This window comes from Acartia tonsa, chromosome 14 (assembly GCF_053477335.1).
Source record: "Acartia tonsa isolate MP-2025a chromosome 14, ASM5347733v1, whole genome shotgun sequence".
NCBI classification, from domain to species: domain Eukaryota; kingdom Metazoa; phylum Arthropoda; class Copepoda; order Calanoida; family Acartiidae; genus Acartia; species Acartia tonsa.
The window spans coordinates 17,427,637-17,441,596 of NC_137273.1; the positions used below are offsets into that span (position 1 = coordinate 17,427,637).

At 34.4% G+C, this 13,960-nt stretch overlaps 4 protein-coding genes across 8 annotated transcripts in view; 2 read left to right on the forward strand and 2 right to left on the reverse strand.

Annotated features, from left to right (window-relative positions):
* LOC145305905 (RNA-binding protein 5-like) overlaps window positions 1–859 on the reverse strand; it is a 34,352-nt gene extending 33,493 nt beyond the window's left edge. Inside the window, exon 1 of the mRNA XM_080147770.1 lies at window positions 771–859. Coding sequence (XP_080003896.1) covers window positions 771–807 — 37 coding nt within the window. The 5' untranslated portion in view covers window positions 808–859. The remainder of the gene's footprint in view (window positions 1–770) is intronic.
* The window catches only part of LOC145305908 (voltage-dependent anion-selective channel-like), a 326,720-nt gene that overhangs the window by 296,314 nt on the left and 16,446 nt on the right, over window positions 1–13,960 (forward strand). The window lies entirely within an intron of this gene.
* Window positions 1–13,960, forward strand: part of RpL15 (ribosomal protein L15) — a 227,898-nt gene that overhangs the window by 194,208 nt on the left and 19,730 nt on the right. The gene's annotated exons all lie outside the window — the stretch shown is intronic.
* Window positions 852–12,363, reverse strand: LOC145305907 (F-box only protein 47-like). Of its 2 annotated transcripts, none has more exons than XM_080147773.1 (11): window positions 12,216–12,363; window positions 11,191–11,420; window positions 10,441–10,840; window positions 9,587–9,694; window positions 9,170–9,314; window positions 8,443–8,593; window positions 7,492–7,625; window positions 6,741–6,851; window positions 2,308–2,404; window positions 1,207–1,514; window positions 852–950 (listed from the first exon to the last, which is right to left on the reverse strand). In XM_080147773.1, exons 1-10 carry the CDS (start codon window positions 12,310–12,312, stop codon window positions 1,428–1,430), a joined length of 1,560 nt encoding a protein of 519 aa, XP_080003899.1. In that variant the 5' UTR covers window positions 12,313–12,363; the 3' UTR covers window positions 852–950; window positions 1,207–1,427. The 2 variants fall into 2 exon arrangements, with proteins under 2 accessions (XP_080003899.1, XP_080003900.1); XM_080147774.1 differs by having other exon boundaries at window positions 1,182–1,514.

Sequence of the window (13,960 nt, forward strand, 5' to 3'; positions counted from 1 at the left end):
GAAGATATGGAGAAAAATGTGAAAAATATAAAAATAGCCTAAAACCTGCTAAAAATCGGTCCGACCGCCAATGATGTTTTATAGACAATTGTGCTCCTTAATAATGGAAATGTTGTCAAAAAATTTCAGCATTCTATCTTTTATAGGAGCTGAGTAAATCCCATTTCCCCCATAGCGTTACGGACTGACGGACGGACAAAGTGAATTATAGAGTAGCTTCGCTACTAAAAATTGACATTTTTCCAATTGCATTGGGATTGGACAAAGTGTATTATAGAGTAGCTTCGCTAATAAATAATAATGTATGCACTTGAAGAAACTGAGGTTGGCAATCCGCCGAATTTTCGGGTCAGATTAGGATTCTTACAAAAATCCGCCAAAAAATATACCGGATTGGCGGATTCCGTCGAATGAGGATTCCTGTTTTTTTTGCGGATTGTGGATACCAGCAATATTTTTTAAGGTCTTTCTATAATTTTTTTAGCCCCTTCAGCGGACATTTTCTAACCCTTACTAAACCAAAACTAAATAAGCATGAAAAGCTACTGTGAAAATAAAATAGTAAAAACAAACTATGGATGCTACCCACCATTTTACTTGTAATTAAAAACCAATAAGATACTTTTTTGGATTTTGTCTGCAACATTTTAAACAAAAAAATGTTAAGTGCTACAAAAGTCATAAAAAAATACAATTAAAATTGCGGATTCGGATTCTGGGTCTAAGACGGATTGCGGATTCGGATTGCCAACCATACTTGAAACACTTACCGTCATTATTGTAGAAATTATTTCCTCCACGATTCATTTTCACGTGTCTAGTCTTTAATTTGACTTATAACATAACTTGAATCTGAAAGATATTACAATATTACTGGCACAGGGGTTCATTATCACAGAGAATTTGGTTATGTGGTCAGGTACTCTTAAAAAGGTCAGTCAGTACAAGTACTAGATTATTTAGATTATGTCGTCAACACAAAGAAAGGCAAATTTTTCGACAGCTATAAAAGTAGCTAGCAGCACTGGATTAATAAAGAAAAAATTCCGGCTACACAAGTTCTACAAAAAAAAAACTGCATACAGCAGTGCACAAAAATAAAACTACAATTTTTGTGTACCTTTTTTTTAGTGAGAATAGACCAAAAAAAGTAGGAGAAAAACTATTTTCGTATTCCCGACTTAATAAAAAAAATTTTCTAGTTACATATCACAGCAAATTTAGAAGAAATTAAGTCAAATAAGTTCTATAATAGAACAATAACAATTATAGGTACATAATAAAACTAAGGAGTTAATTAATACAACTAATTTTCACAAATTATGACTAAATTACAATAATTAAAAATGTTTCAGAGATCACTGGAATTTTGTAATAGTTGAGTAATATTTTATAGATAAAAGGTCACGATTTATCAATCAAGGTTTTTATTCTTCTGTGTCCATTTCATGACTATATCTGTGGTTGGGACAGCTGTCGTTTTTCTTTCCAAATGCTTTTATGGTGATGCGCACTCCTGTCATAATAACTTTATTTACAAATATGTGAACAATAAAATTTACTTTATGTGATGAAAGGGAGGGGACGGCTGTGACACTTTTTAAAACCAAAACTACAAAAATTTAACTTGAAAAAGAGTTACAGGACTGAAATTTGGAATGACAGTCGCTTTAAAGATGTACAATGTGTAACTGTGAAGAAAAGTTAGTGAAACCGCTGCTACCCGCCAAAAAAAAAAACAATTCGGCGATAGCGGCGGTTCCGCCTCCATTTCTTCACAGTTCCACATTGCACCTCTTTAAAGCAACTGCCATACCAATTTCCTCTTTTTTTTAGTTGAAATCCTTTGACTTCTAGTTTTGGTTTCAAAAAGTGTCACAACCGCCTCCCCCCTTTTGTCATCTTGAGATTGATGAGGTGTATGAGCAATACATCTTAGCCGTATATTAATTAAAAAATAATCTTCATGGAAAAATTATCTACCTTAAGAAGAATTTGAAGGTTTACTACTTGTGTAGTTTAATACTCTTTCCAGTATGGCTTCGAAACCGATAGATATCCGGTGGATTAGAACCGGTTTTTAGCTATAATAAAAAATAATGTATATCATCGTATTACAATAAATTTTTTCCCAAATATCAAAATAAAAATTATAAAATTAATACCAGTTTTGTTAACCCAGGCCTTTGGACCCTCGGGACTAACAAAACTGTTTAAATCTTCTAAATTTAATTTTAATATCCGCGGAAAGCTGTCTATAATACGAAGAGATGAATAAATATTATGAATTTTTGAAAAGTAAAGTTTTCCTAGTCTAGTGAGGATTGATTTGAGGTGCTGTCTTGAGTCCTTGCTCAGCTGGTCATCCTCTTCATCCTCCAGTCCTATCACATCGCTCAACTCTCTAAGAAAGAATGACAAAGAATAAATTGCCGTTTCTCGCGGTCATGCGTCATGTTGGAAGGGTGACACAAATTTCAGATCTTACTTTTCGCTTTTGATTTAATATTTTTCTCTAAAAGATAAAAGCAATGCTTGCAAGATTATTGAATTCGCTATAATATACATTTTTCTTAATTCGCGAAATCTAGTCACCCTTCCAGCATGACGCCTGACCACGTACGACTGGCATTTTAATACTAGTCAGTAGTCAGTTTACTGAGAATATGAAAGATGATGGTGAAATCCGAAAGGAAGCTATCAACTTGATGACAGGACCAATAAGTTCTAAGCAAAGCTGTAAGATAGGAACCTGGAATGTTAGAACAATGTATGAGTCAACTAAAACAGCCCAAATAGTTAAAGAAATGACAAGTTACAATATTGGAATACTTGGAATTGCAGAATGTAGATGGACAGGACAAGGACAAACCACAACCAAAGATGGCCACCTAATACTTTATTCTGGTCATGAAAGCCAACACATGTATGGTGTTGCTATAATTGTTCAAAAACGACATGTCAATTCACTAATAGACTGGAAACCTATATCAGACAGAATAATTAAGGCTAGATTCCAATCAAGGCACTGCAAGTTGACCCTTATCCAATGCTATGCCCCAACAAATGACAAAAGTGAAGAAGTAAAACAAGAGTTTTATGATCAACTGCAATCAATCAGAAACTCAGTACCCAAACATGACATGTGTCTAGTTTTTGGAGATATGAATGCTAAAGTAGGAACTGACAGGACTGGAGTGGAAAATGCAATGGGACACTTTGGCATAGGTACAAGAAATGAAAATGGAGAACTTTTACTTGAATTCTGTTTAAATAATGATATGGTCGTAGGAGGTACATTATTCCAACACAAAAACATTCACAAATATACCTGGACAACACCTGATGGACAAACAAGAAACATGATTGACCATTTTATGATCAATAGAAAATGGGTCAAGTCAATGCAAGACTGTAGGAGCTTTAGAGGAGCCGACATATTCAGTGACCATGAACTAGTTGTCAGTAAGATTAAATTAAAGCTGAAGCGTACTGGCCATGATAAAAAGAGTGAGATTGGTAGACAATATGATTCTTCAAGATTAAAGGACCCAGTGATAAAGAATGAATTTGTCTTAAATCTCAGAAATAGATTTCAAGTCTTAGAGGACCTAAATGACGAGACTGAGATCACATGGACTTCAATTAAAGAAAACTTTCAATCTACTGCTAAGGAAATCCTAGGACACAAGAAACCAGAGAAAAAGGACTGGATCTCTGAAGAGACACGGAACAAAATAGAAGAGAGAAAGAAGCTTAAAAACAAAATTCATAATGCTCAACATTTGGCTGACATGGGCAATTTAAGAGCTGAATATACTGCTAAAGACAAAGAAGTCAAAAAGCGCACAAGGAAAGACAAGAGAGATTACATTGACAATATGGCTGAAAAGGCCCAGAGAGCAGCTGACTTCGGTAACATGAAAACAGTATACAACATAACCAAGCAATTAAGTGGCAAATATAACAAAAAGAGTGGTGAAACTATCAAGGCTAAAGATGGTAAATTACTCACTACAGAAAAAGAAGTTGCTGAAAGGTGGAAATCGCATTTTGAAGAAGTGTTGAACAGACCTGAACCTGAAATTACTGCAGAACCAGAACCAGGACATGAAATAGACATAGACACAAGACCACCAACTATTCAAGAAGTTAAAGCTGCTATACATAGTCTAAAGAATGACAAAGCACCTGGACCTGACTTGATAACTGCCGAAATGCTTAAGGCAGACATAGATCTTTCTGCTAGGACTCTGACTGATCTCTTTGATAAAATTTGGAGACAAGAAAAGATACCAACTGACTGGTCTAAAGGAATAATCATAAAACTACCTAAGAAGGGAGATTTGAACAATTGTGATAATTGGAGAGGAATTATGCTGCTTTCTATCCCAAGCAAGGTCCTATGTAAAGTTATTTTAAACAGAATTGATGAGAAAATTGACAATAAACTAAGAGAAGAACAAGCTGGATTCCGTGCTGGAAGAGGCTGTGTTGACCAAATTTTCACCCTTAGGACAGTTATTGAACAATGTGTTGAATTTAACAAGCCACTCCATGTAAATTTTGTTTATTTCTCTAAGGCCTTTGACTCCATACACAGACAAACACTCTGGAAAATACTAAGAAGTTATGGTATACCTGAAAAGATGATAATTATGATAACTAAATTTTATGACAACTTCCAAGCCTGTGTTTCAGTTGGAAACAATAAGACATCTGATTTCTTTCAAATAAGCACTGGAGTTAGACAGGGATGCATTTTATCACCTATTCTATTTATATTGGTCATTGACTGGGTGATGAAGAAAACCACAGAGGACAAAAAACGTGGTCTCCAGCTGGGCATACTAGGACACCTAGAAGATCTGGACTTTGCTGATGACCTGGCACTGATTTCAGAAACAATTAAACATCTACAAGCTAAGACAGATAGACTAGTCAAATACGCAGGACAAGTCGGGCTCCTTGTTAATGTCAAGAAGACTGAAATTATGAATATACCTACAAACCCTGATCAAACTATAACAATAAATGGTGAACAATTGAAACAAAGCAACAAATTCACCTATTTGGGGAGTGTTATCAGCAGTGAAAATGGCTCAAAAGCTGATATTAAAACCAGGATTGATAAGGCTAGGGTTGCTTTCAACAGTCTACACCACGTTTGGAATTCAAAGAAACTTGCTCTGAAAACAAAAATCAGACTTTACAACAGTAATGTGAAATCAGTTCTTCTTTATGGAGCTGAATGCTGGAGAACTGTGAAAACTGAAACAAATCAACTTAATGCATTTCACAATAGCTGCCTAAGAAGAATTTGCAAAATATTCTGGCCAAACAAAATATCTAACATTGAGCTGTATGCTAAGACCAAGTGCAATAGTATTGAAGCAGAAGTGAAATTTAAAAGACTAAGGTGGCTAGGACATGTGCTTAGAATGGAACAAAATAGGTTTCCAAAAAAGTGCTTAAAATGGAACCCCACCACTGGTAAACGTAAACGGGGACAACCAAAAATGACCTGGAGGCGGAGCACTGAAAAGGACCTCTTTAATTTGGAATTAACATGGGGAGAAGCTGAAGCACTTGCCAAAAAAAGGAATTCATGGAGGAGCAGGGTGGCCATATTCTCTGGACTCCACAGTCCAAAAGAGAGACGCGCCTGAACAGTAGTCATCCTAAAAAGGATGGCAACATCCATCAGTATTGGAGCACAAAAAATCATGAATGGACATGGACAAACGGACAAAGTGAATTATGTAGTAAATTTTCATTGTTCAGTTTTCATAAAAAAGCAGGGGTGTATTATATTCTGCGCAAGGTTCATTTTTTACCTTGTTGCAAATTTTTTTATTTCTTTTCCCTCCCAGTTTTTTTTTCCAGCAAGGAAAGGGAAAGAATGAAAAAATATTTTCAGAGCTCTTTATTTTATTCATATTATCCCCCCTCCCACATATTCTTGTAGTTTTTTTTCACCAAGGAGATGAGAAAAATGGAAAAAATATTTTCAGTTTTTTTCCCCCAACCACATATTATATTTTATTCCCCCTCCCCCCATTTAGCACTGAGCAGGGTCAATCATGCAGAATATACACCCCTGACCAAGGATGAAAGCAACCATTAGTATTGGAGCAGAATAAAATCATAAATGGACAAACGGACAAAGTGAATTATTTAGCAGATTTTCGTTTTTAAGTTTTCATAAGAATAAGAGGGAATAACATGAGGTGAATCATAATAATCTGGAAGCCTTTATAAACATAAGTATTCATTTATATTAAAGCATAGCATGACTGACAAACCGACGAACAAAGTTTACTGAATGGTCTTTGGTTCAGAAAATCTTCACGAAAAAATATCATCTATAGAAATGGATATAAAATTCGGGGATATTAGACAGAGGAAATTGTGTCGGGATGTAGGTTGCTACTTTAATCCTCATTTATTGGCCAGTTCGTTCCTCTAAAGAAGGAGAAAAGAGGATGGGGTAGAGTGTGAATGGGGGGTATCGTTATATTAGATAGTTTGAAGTAGCATATTTTCAGTGTATTATGCATAAATCTCCCGCATTATCCACGTATTTTAAATCCATTTAACTAACATCAATTCATGAAAATTTTTAGTGTAGAATCCATATCATCAAAATTTTGTTTATTGAACCTAATTAACCAAATAAAAGTTTTAGAACAGCTATTTATCAAAAGAAAATATATTTTAACATATAAGAAGATTTTTACCTTGTCAAAGCTTTCCAAACTGCTTTCAGTAAGAATTGATTAGCACTTTGAGGAATATGGCAGAGCAATTCATCTAGCCGTGTAAACACAGGTTCCAGGCTACGTTTAAACCTAAAAAATATTCTGCTTTACAAGTAGTTAAATGTGTGTCCACTATTTACTTTGTCCATTAAAACTACTAAAATTTAAATACCTGTTGCAATATTAAAAAAGTTATCGGTGAAGTTTTTTTTATTAATTTTTACTAGAGACTAATATTTTGATAATTTGTGAGAGATACTGCGAAATCTGCCATAGCCAATTCTAATTGATGGGGTGGGGGATTTCGGAGATTATATATTAATTATGGTTGGCAATCGGAACTCCGGAATCCGTTATTTTAATAGCGGATTCGGATTGTTAATTGTTAGCGTCTTTATTTTTTTTGGTCCGAATATATATTTTAATTTTCTTAACAAAGTCATAATGGCCGCTGTAGGGTCTAGAAATAGAAGAAAAGCTACTAAGAAAAATGAATAAACGCCGTTTTAGATTCTTCCCAGTACCCTGTAAAATTTAATCCCTTACTTTATTTTTAAAAAGGCCTTTTAAAAATTGTTAGAATCTGGAATCGTCAAAAAATAAGAATCAGTGATCTACGGATTAACCCGTTTCATTTTTGAGCGGATTTTTGTAAGAATAAGAATCCGGTCCAAAAATTGGGACAGAATTCCAACCCTAATATTAATATTAGCTTTTCGTATATCATAACCTAGACTGCATCATGAAGAGTCCCATGAAGATATCTCCAACAGACCGAAATGTTGTTTCTTCTATTTGTTTGCCATTCTGAGTTACATACAGAAGGTTTTGGTCCACTACAAACATCAGATACACCTTCGTTATCTACAAAAACATTTCATATATTAAATATTGTACTCTATTACTAGTTATAGTGAAAAATGAGCGGTTGGGGTCAGAGAAAAGGGAATGATATTCTGACAAACAATTCTAAAGGAAAATTTCCCCACAACCCCCTCTCCCTTTTCCTCCCCCTTCTTACCCACCCCTCTTCAGTTACATAAAAAAATATACCTACCCCTACAATACTTTCAAAGGTTTCGTAATTTTTAAAGAATTGATTGTTAGAATAGCTAGGCCTGGGTTGGAATGGGTTGTTGGCACATAAAGTGAAAAAACGTAAAATCAAAGGCTTGGCTGTTTATAAGGAAAAAAAGAGTAGAGCCAGTAAACGTATTGCATTAAAGGAAGTTTTTTAAGAGAGGGGGTCAATCTTTATGAAAATGAAACAGGCTTTTCTGTAGTTAAGGATCTAACTAAACGCTGAAAAGGTATGGTTATCCCTTAAAGTGAAGCTTCTAATAGGTATCATAAGAATATTTATTTTTTGGAGATGTAAGGGTATATCCCCTCTCCCAAAGAATACACACTCCAAATTTTTTAAAAATAATTCTTTTTAAACCTAAAATTTATAGTTGATGGTCGACTACCTTAGGTGTCCCTTGAGGCCACTAGGAGATATAAGAAAAACAATAGAGGGAGAAGGGGTAGAAGAAAGCAATTTGCTAGCAGACGAAACAAGGTCCCCAACATGGGGATTCAGGTAGTTGTTATAGTTATAGTTATGATTATACATCTATGCATATTTGTAGGTTTATTACTAGGAGTGTATCCTCTAGAAATTCATATATATACCACTTACTTGTGGACCAGCAAGAAGTAGGAAGCTGGCCTTGTTTTCTGGCAGCCATTGGTCAGGCTCAATAAAGATGAACATGATAACTCTGACAATCATTTCTCTGTACTTGGGCATCCTGGATAGAGCCAATACGGATTTCACCAACGCGTCATATCTAAATTAGCAATAAATGTCAAAGTGGCTACGTAGACCAATAGAAAAATAGCCTAAAACCAACCTTGGACTTCAATTTTAAAATAAAATAGCTTAAAATCATGTAAGGACACGTGAATAGATTTCATATAATGGAGAGCTCAATCGGTTTTGGGGTTAACGAAAAATAAAGCATGTATAAATGTATTATTGCAACAAAATAATATAGGGGTGAAGCCATACGTTAAAGGGGAGGGGGAAATGTGGTAACTCGAAACATGACATCCCAGCCGCCGTTTTTTTCCAAATATTTTTTACTGACCAACCTAAAAAGATTTTGTTTCAATATCTTCAAAAGCACAGGAGAAGTACTTTTTTGAGCAGTGGCGGTGAACGGCGGGAGCGGCGGTCCCGCCGCTGTTTTTATTTTAAAGATACCAAAACTTGGGGCAACTGTTGACACAACCAAAGAAATTTTACCCAATCATTATATCTCTAAAACTAAAGGATTAGCACCCAAAATAAAATTGCTGGTATGTCGTGTTACGGGTCACCACCCCCCCCCCCCCACACCCCCTCCTTTTTCACTTTACAATACCTGAAAGTTGCCACCCGTACACAGGCAGGAACTGCTTCCACACTGTCCTGCCACTGCAGATTAGCGCATTCAGATTTTTTAAATGGAGCAGTGGCCACTAACAACAACTTGCTGATACAGCTGCAATCACCGTAAGGTGCAAATACTGATACAAAAGCATATTCTATTATAATGTAAGGTTAAGTTTGAAGAAAAATAATTAACCTAGTAAATCTAATTGGGGTATATTTTCTAGGCAAGCATTTGTGTCGAAGATTAAACCGACGTATTGCCTGTTTGCCATGGTGAAAGCTTAACTTTATTGTCTCTGCTTATTAGGGATAATTCATAGCGTCCCCTTAGGTTTTGAATAGTCAATTATAAAAATAAGAAAATTCAAATAATTTTCATTTAAACAAAAAAAATGAATATGCTTTCCTTGAAGCATCAATTTGAGCCACACTTTACGGTCAACTTTAACAGAACTTGGAGGGAAGAAAACAGAATGAAGAAAATTACGAAGGTTTTTCTCTCTCTCCAGATCATCTAAATTTTTGTATTTGCTTATAAAATGTGATGTATAATGTATTATTTGCTTGATAAACTATAACAAAGAGAGGGGGCGGAAGTGACACTTTTTTGAAACCAAAACTAAAAGTTAAAGGAACTCAACTAAATAAATAGTTACAGCTCTGAGATTTGGCATGGCATTTAAATATTAACAATATGGAACTGTGAAAGAACGGCGGTGGAACCGCATCATCATACTTCTAGTAAAACCACACTTCTCTTTCCTGCATTAGCAGCCTTCCACTTTCCTGTCGTTCCTTATATTAGAATTTTTTTAATATTAACATATTTGAAATATTACAAGTGTCAATAAAAGGGAAATTTTTATGAAAAAAAGTTTTTCTCAGATGATTGAAAATTGTCTAATTTGGCGAGAACAGGCAAAAATAAATTCGGCGATTTTCGGCGGTAGCAGCGGTTCCAACGCCGTTTCATCACAGTTCCATATAGTACCTCTTTAAGGAAGCTGCCACGTCAAATCTCAGAGCTGTAACTCTTTATTTAGTTGAGTTTCTTTGACTTTTAGTTTTGGTTTCAAAAATGTCACTTCCGCTCCCCCCCCCCCCTTTAAAAAAGTTAACCTACAATAAAGAATATAAGAACCTAATTACTGTTATATTCGAAAACTAATATTGTTATGTAATCTTAATACAACCGATCGAAAGTTAAGAAAAAAAACAACAACTAAGGGTCAACAAAGGTTCTAAAAAAGAATTGACTACCTCCAAACGTGTAGTCATCTGCAGTAATACGCACAACTTCATCCATAACAGTTCCAATATTTAGCTCCAGTCCATTTTCACGGATTGCATAAGATTGTGTCACAGGAGCACGTACGAATGTATTCAAGGCGTATAGACATTCGCCCTCAAACCATCCCAATACAAACATGTGCAGGAACAGAGCGAACATCTCACAAATCTCCTTGTTTGACTGTTGTGGTATCAGCATGAATTTGTTGACAATCTGCAGCATTATTTGCATACGGTCTTTGGTAGATTTTAGCATGGTGACCCGCTTAAGCATTATGCCAAGTTCTTTGAAGTTTTTCCTCCCATCTACAGGAGATGTTAGTTGGTAATATTTGAACACAGAAATATCACCCTGTATATTGAATTCCACCTAAATAATTAGCGAAACAGATTATCAGATGTATAAATATTCGTTTGAATATAACTAAACATTAATTTTGTTGTATTTTGTTTTTAGAATGTACATTTGAAAATTAAATATTAATAAGATCTATTAGGTATTAAACGTTGCGTTGTTTATTTATACATTACTTAGTAGGTATTTGTCTTGTTCTGTGACTAACACTTAATTTGAAAAAAAAAATATTTTGATCCTCCTACTGTATTTTACTATGCTGACTGAAATAAAAATTAAATAAAATTGTTTTATATTTGTAGGTGTGTTATTACTGTATTATAATCTACTATTATTTTTACTGGTAAATTTTGTTGGCGTGTTACCTTATTTGCCTTTGCCAAATACAGCTGGGCTTGACTAGTGGAAGCCACATTTCCCTTAAACTGAGTAAAGCTGTACAAGACTTGCTTAAGCTTTGCCTCTTCTAGCAAGTATTTAACGATGGAATATGAAAAAGTTCTGGCAGTCAACGACAAATTTCCAAGAGATGTCAGGTCGAGATGGCGGTAGATGTGGAATAGATGTTGAGGAGATAGTGTGTTCAGATTTTCTTCTAAAAAAGATAGTTACTAATTTATTAGTTTATATCAGGGTTTCGGATCCGGATCTGGATCCGGATCCGGATCCGCAAGGATCCGCATATTTTTGAGTCCAAGGATCCGGATCCGGATCCTTAGACTCCAAAAAATGCGGAAAAAATGGAAAAATCTACCTAAATTTATATAAAATCTCAGACATTCTCTTGATGAGAGCCAATCTTTAAGGTTTAGGTTCAGACTTGAAAATTAAAAGTATTTTTGACTTCGAATTAAACTTTAAAGAATAAAATTTTTTTGAAAAATTTGGTGATTTTATTTTTATTGTCAAAGATCCGGATCCGGATCCAGTAGGATCCGGATCCGCATCCGGATCCGGATCCGGATCCGCACTGACCAAATTTTGAGGATCCGGATCCGGATCCGCATAAAATCAATGCGGATCCGAAACCCTGGTTTATATAATATCATATTAAACAAAAGTATAAGTGGTCTAATAATACAATAAAATTCTAATATAAATTGAGTTAACTAACTAATATGGTAATTCTTGCTCATTTGTAACTTTTAGAAGGACGGGAAATTTGAAGAAATAGTACTGTTGCATATAATTGTTTACTTACTGATGCGTATAATAAAACAGTAATGGGTAAGAATGACATTTAGATATTTCATTCCAATTGATCACCTTAGACGTACTTATGGTTAATTGAATATATATATGATTTTGTGGCTTTCCAAGACGTTTTTAAGGAACGGGATCTTTACTTTCCATACCCCTTTCTTACAACATAACTGTAAATAGTAGATACCTAATCTAAGGGAGTTTATTTTCTGAAGACTCTTAAAATCTGCCACTTTCCACCAGTAGCCTCCTCCTTCGCCACCTGCATGCTGTCTACTCGACATCTGAAATTAATATTTCCTTAGTTCAGCTTATTTCCATGGAGGGAAGGGACATTGGACTATAAATTACACATTAATGAATAGTTTAATAAAAATGCTTCTCAAATTCTCTGCGATATTTTTTAACCAATATTGAATGGATGGTTAAAAATTATATGTTCAAACATTAATTTAAAACTTATGAAGGCAATCCGAATCCGGAATCCGCCCAATTTTGGAATCCAGAATCCGTTTTTTATATAGCGGATTTGGATTCTTAATTTTTAGGCTAAAGTTAGCGTCTTGAGTTTTTCTTTCAACCCCCACTCTTTGAAGGCAAAGATCACCACAACCCCCCCCCCCCCCCATCTCTCCCCACATACACCACTAAGTGGAGAGATCAGGATTCTTCCCAGTACTCGATCCCGGTATACTTCAACTCTTAATTTAGCCTTTTAAAATATTACAAAAATCCGGATCAAATCCAGAATCCGTCCAAAAAATAAGCATCAGGAATCCGCGAAAAATCCGTTTTATTTTAGGACGGATTCTTGTAAGAATCCGAATCCGGTCCAAAAAATAGACGGATTGCCAACCCTACTAAAAATATTTGTAATCATTAATAAGGATATACATCAATTTTACGTTCATATTCTTATCCATATGCGGAATAAAATCAAAAATGACAGATTCTAACATTTGAAATGGACTATCATTCATAAATTGTTACTTAATTTACACATAACAATCATAATAAAAATTAAAACATTGAATCATTCACGCATTGGAAATTAATGTAAATAAACAATCAAAATAATGGACGCGGCATAATTTCGCAAATTCATAATGGCTTTTAGTAAAATAAGGGTTTTAGAGAATTATTAATTTTGATGCCTCATATCTAAAAAAAATCAAATATTTTCCTTACTCTTGAAAAAAAAGTATTTATATAAAAAAAAAATATTTTTACCGCCGGTTTTTAGAGCAATTTTATATTTATATTTAATAAATTTTACAAAAAGCCTATTTTTTCGAGGTTTCGTGATACACTTCCTGCTCAAGTAGCCAACTGTAACATAATGAAATTCCTTTTTTGCTGTTTTAAAGATCTAAATTAGCATTTTTCAATTAAATTAGCTCTGTTTTTAGCTGAAATATTTTAAAACTAGAAATTGAAACAACAAAAATGCGCGAATTTTAATTTTGTTCAAAAATGAAGATAAATGTGAAAAATAATTTTCCTAAATTCGGGAACGCTGTTGATCAGCTGATCGACTTGGCGGAAGCTGGAGTTGCCGCCATGTTTGTGTGTAGTGCAGACACTTCTCTCTGCCTCGCAATATAGCACAGCCTCCATGCGCTAGTTATTAATATTATACCACACACACTTTCAATTTAATTTATTTTATATGATTTTAATTATTTATTGACAACTGAAATGTATTGTTCTTGTTCAATTGTGAATTTTAGTTAATACTCTCAATCATAGTTTGTATTGTATCATAAGTTTTTATCTGGAATAATCCTGTTAAAGCAAATTAGTTCTATTTCTAAAGTTTTCCAATAATTTCATTAGTCTTATCGATAGGAATCCATCTTCAATCGATAAAATTTGATTCTAATATGTGACATTTGGTAATATCTAAGTTGTTATTATTGGCCACCTTTTATT

What these genes read in the sequence shown, in the direction of transcription:
- LOC145305907 (XM_080147773.1), bottom strand. Translation starts at nt 12,312, where the DNA reads ATGTCGAGTAGACAGCATGCAGGTGGCGAAGGAGGAGGCTACTGGTGG. An exon ending in CTCTTCATGATGCAGTCTAG is followed by an intron (nt 6,852 to 7,491) that starts GTTATGATATAC and finishes AATATTTTTTAG; the next exon opens with GTTTAAACGTAGCCTGGAAC. An exon ending in GTTTGGAAAGCTTTGACAAG is followed by an intron (nt 2,405 to 6,740) that starts GTAAAAATCTTC and finishes ATTCTTTCTTAG; the next exon opens with AGAGTTGAGCGATGTGATAG.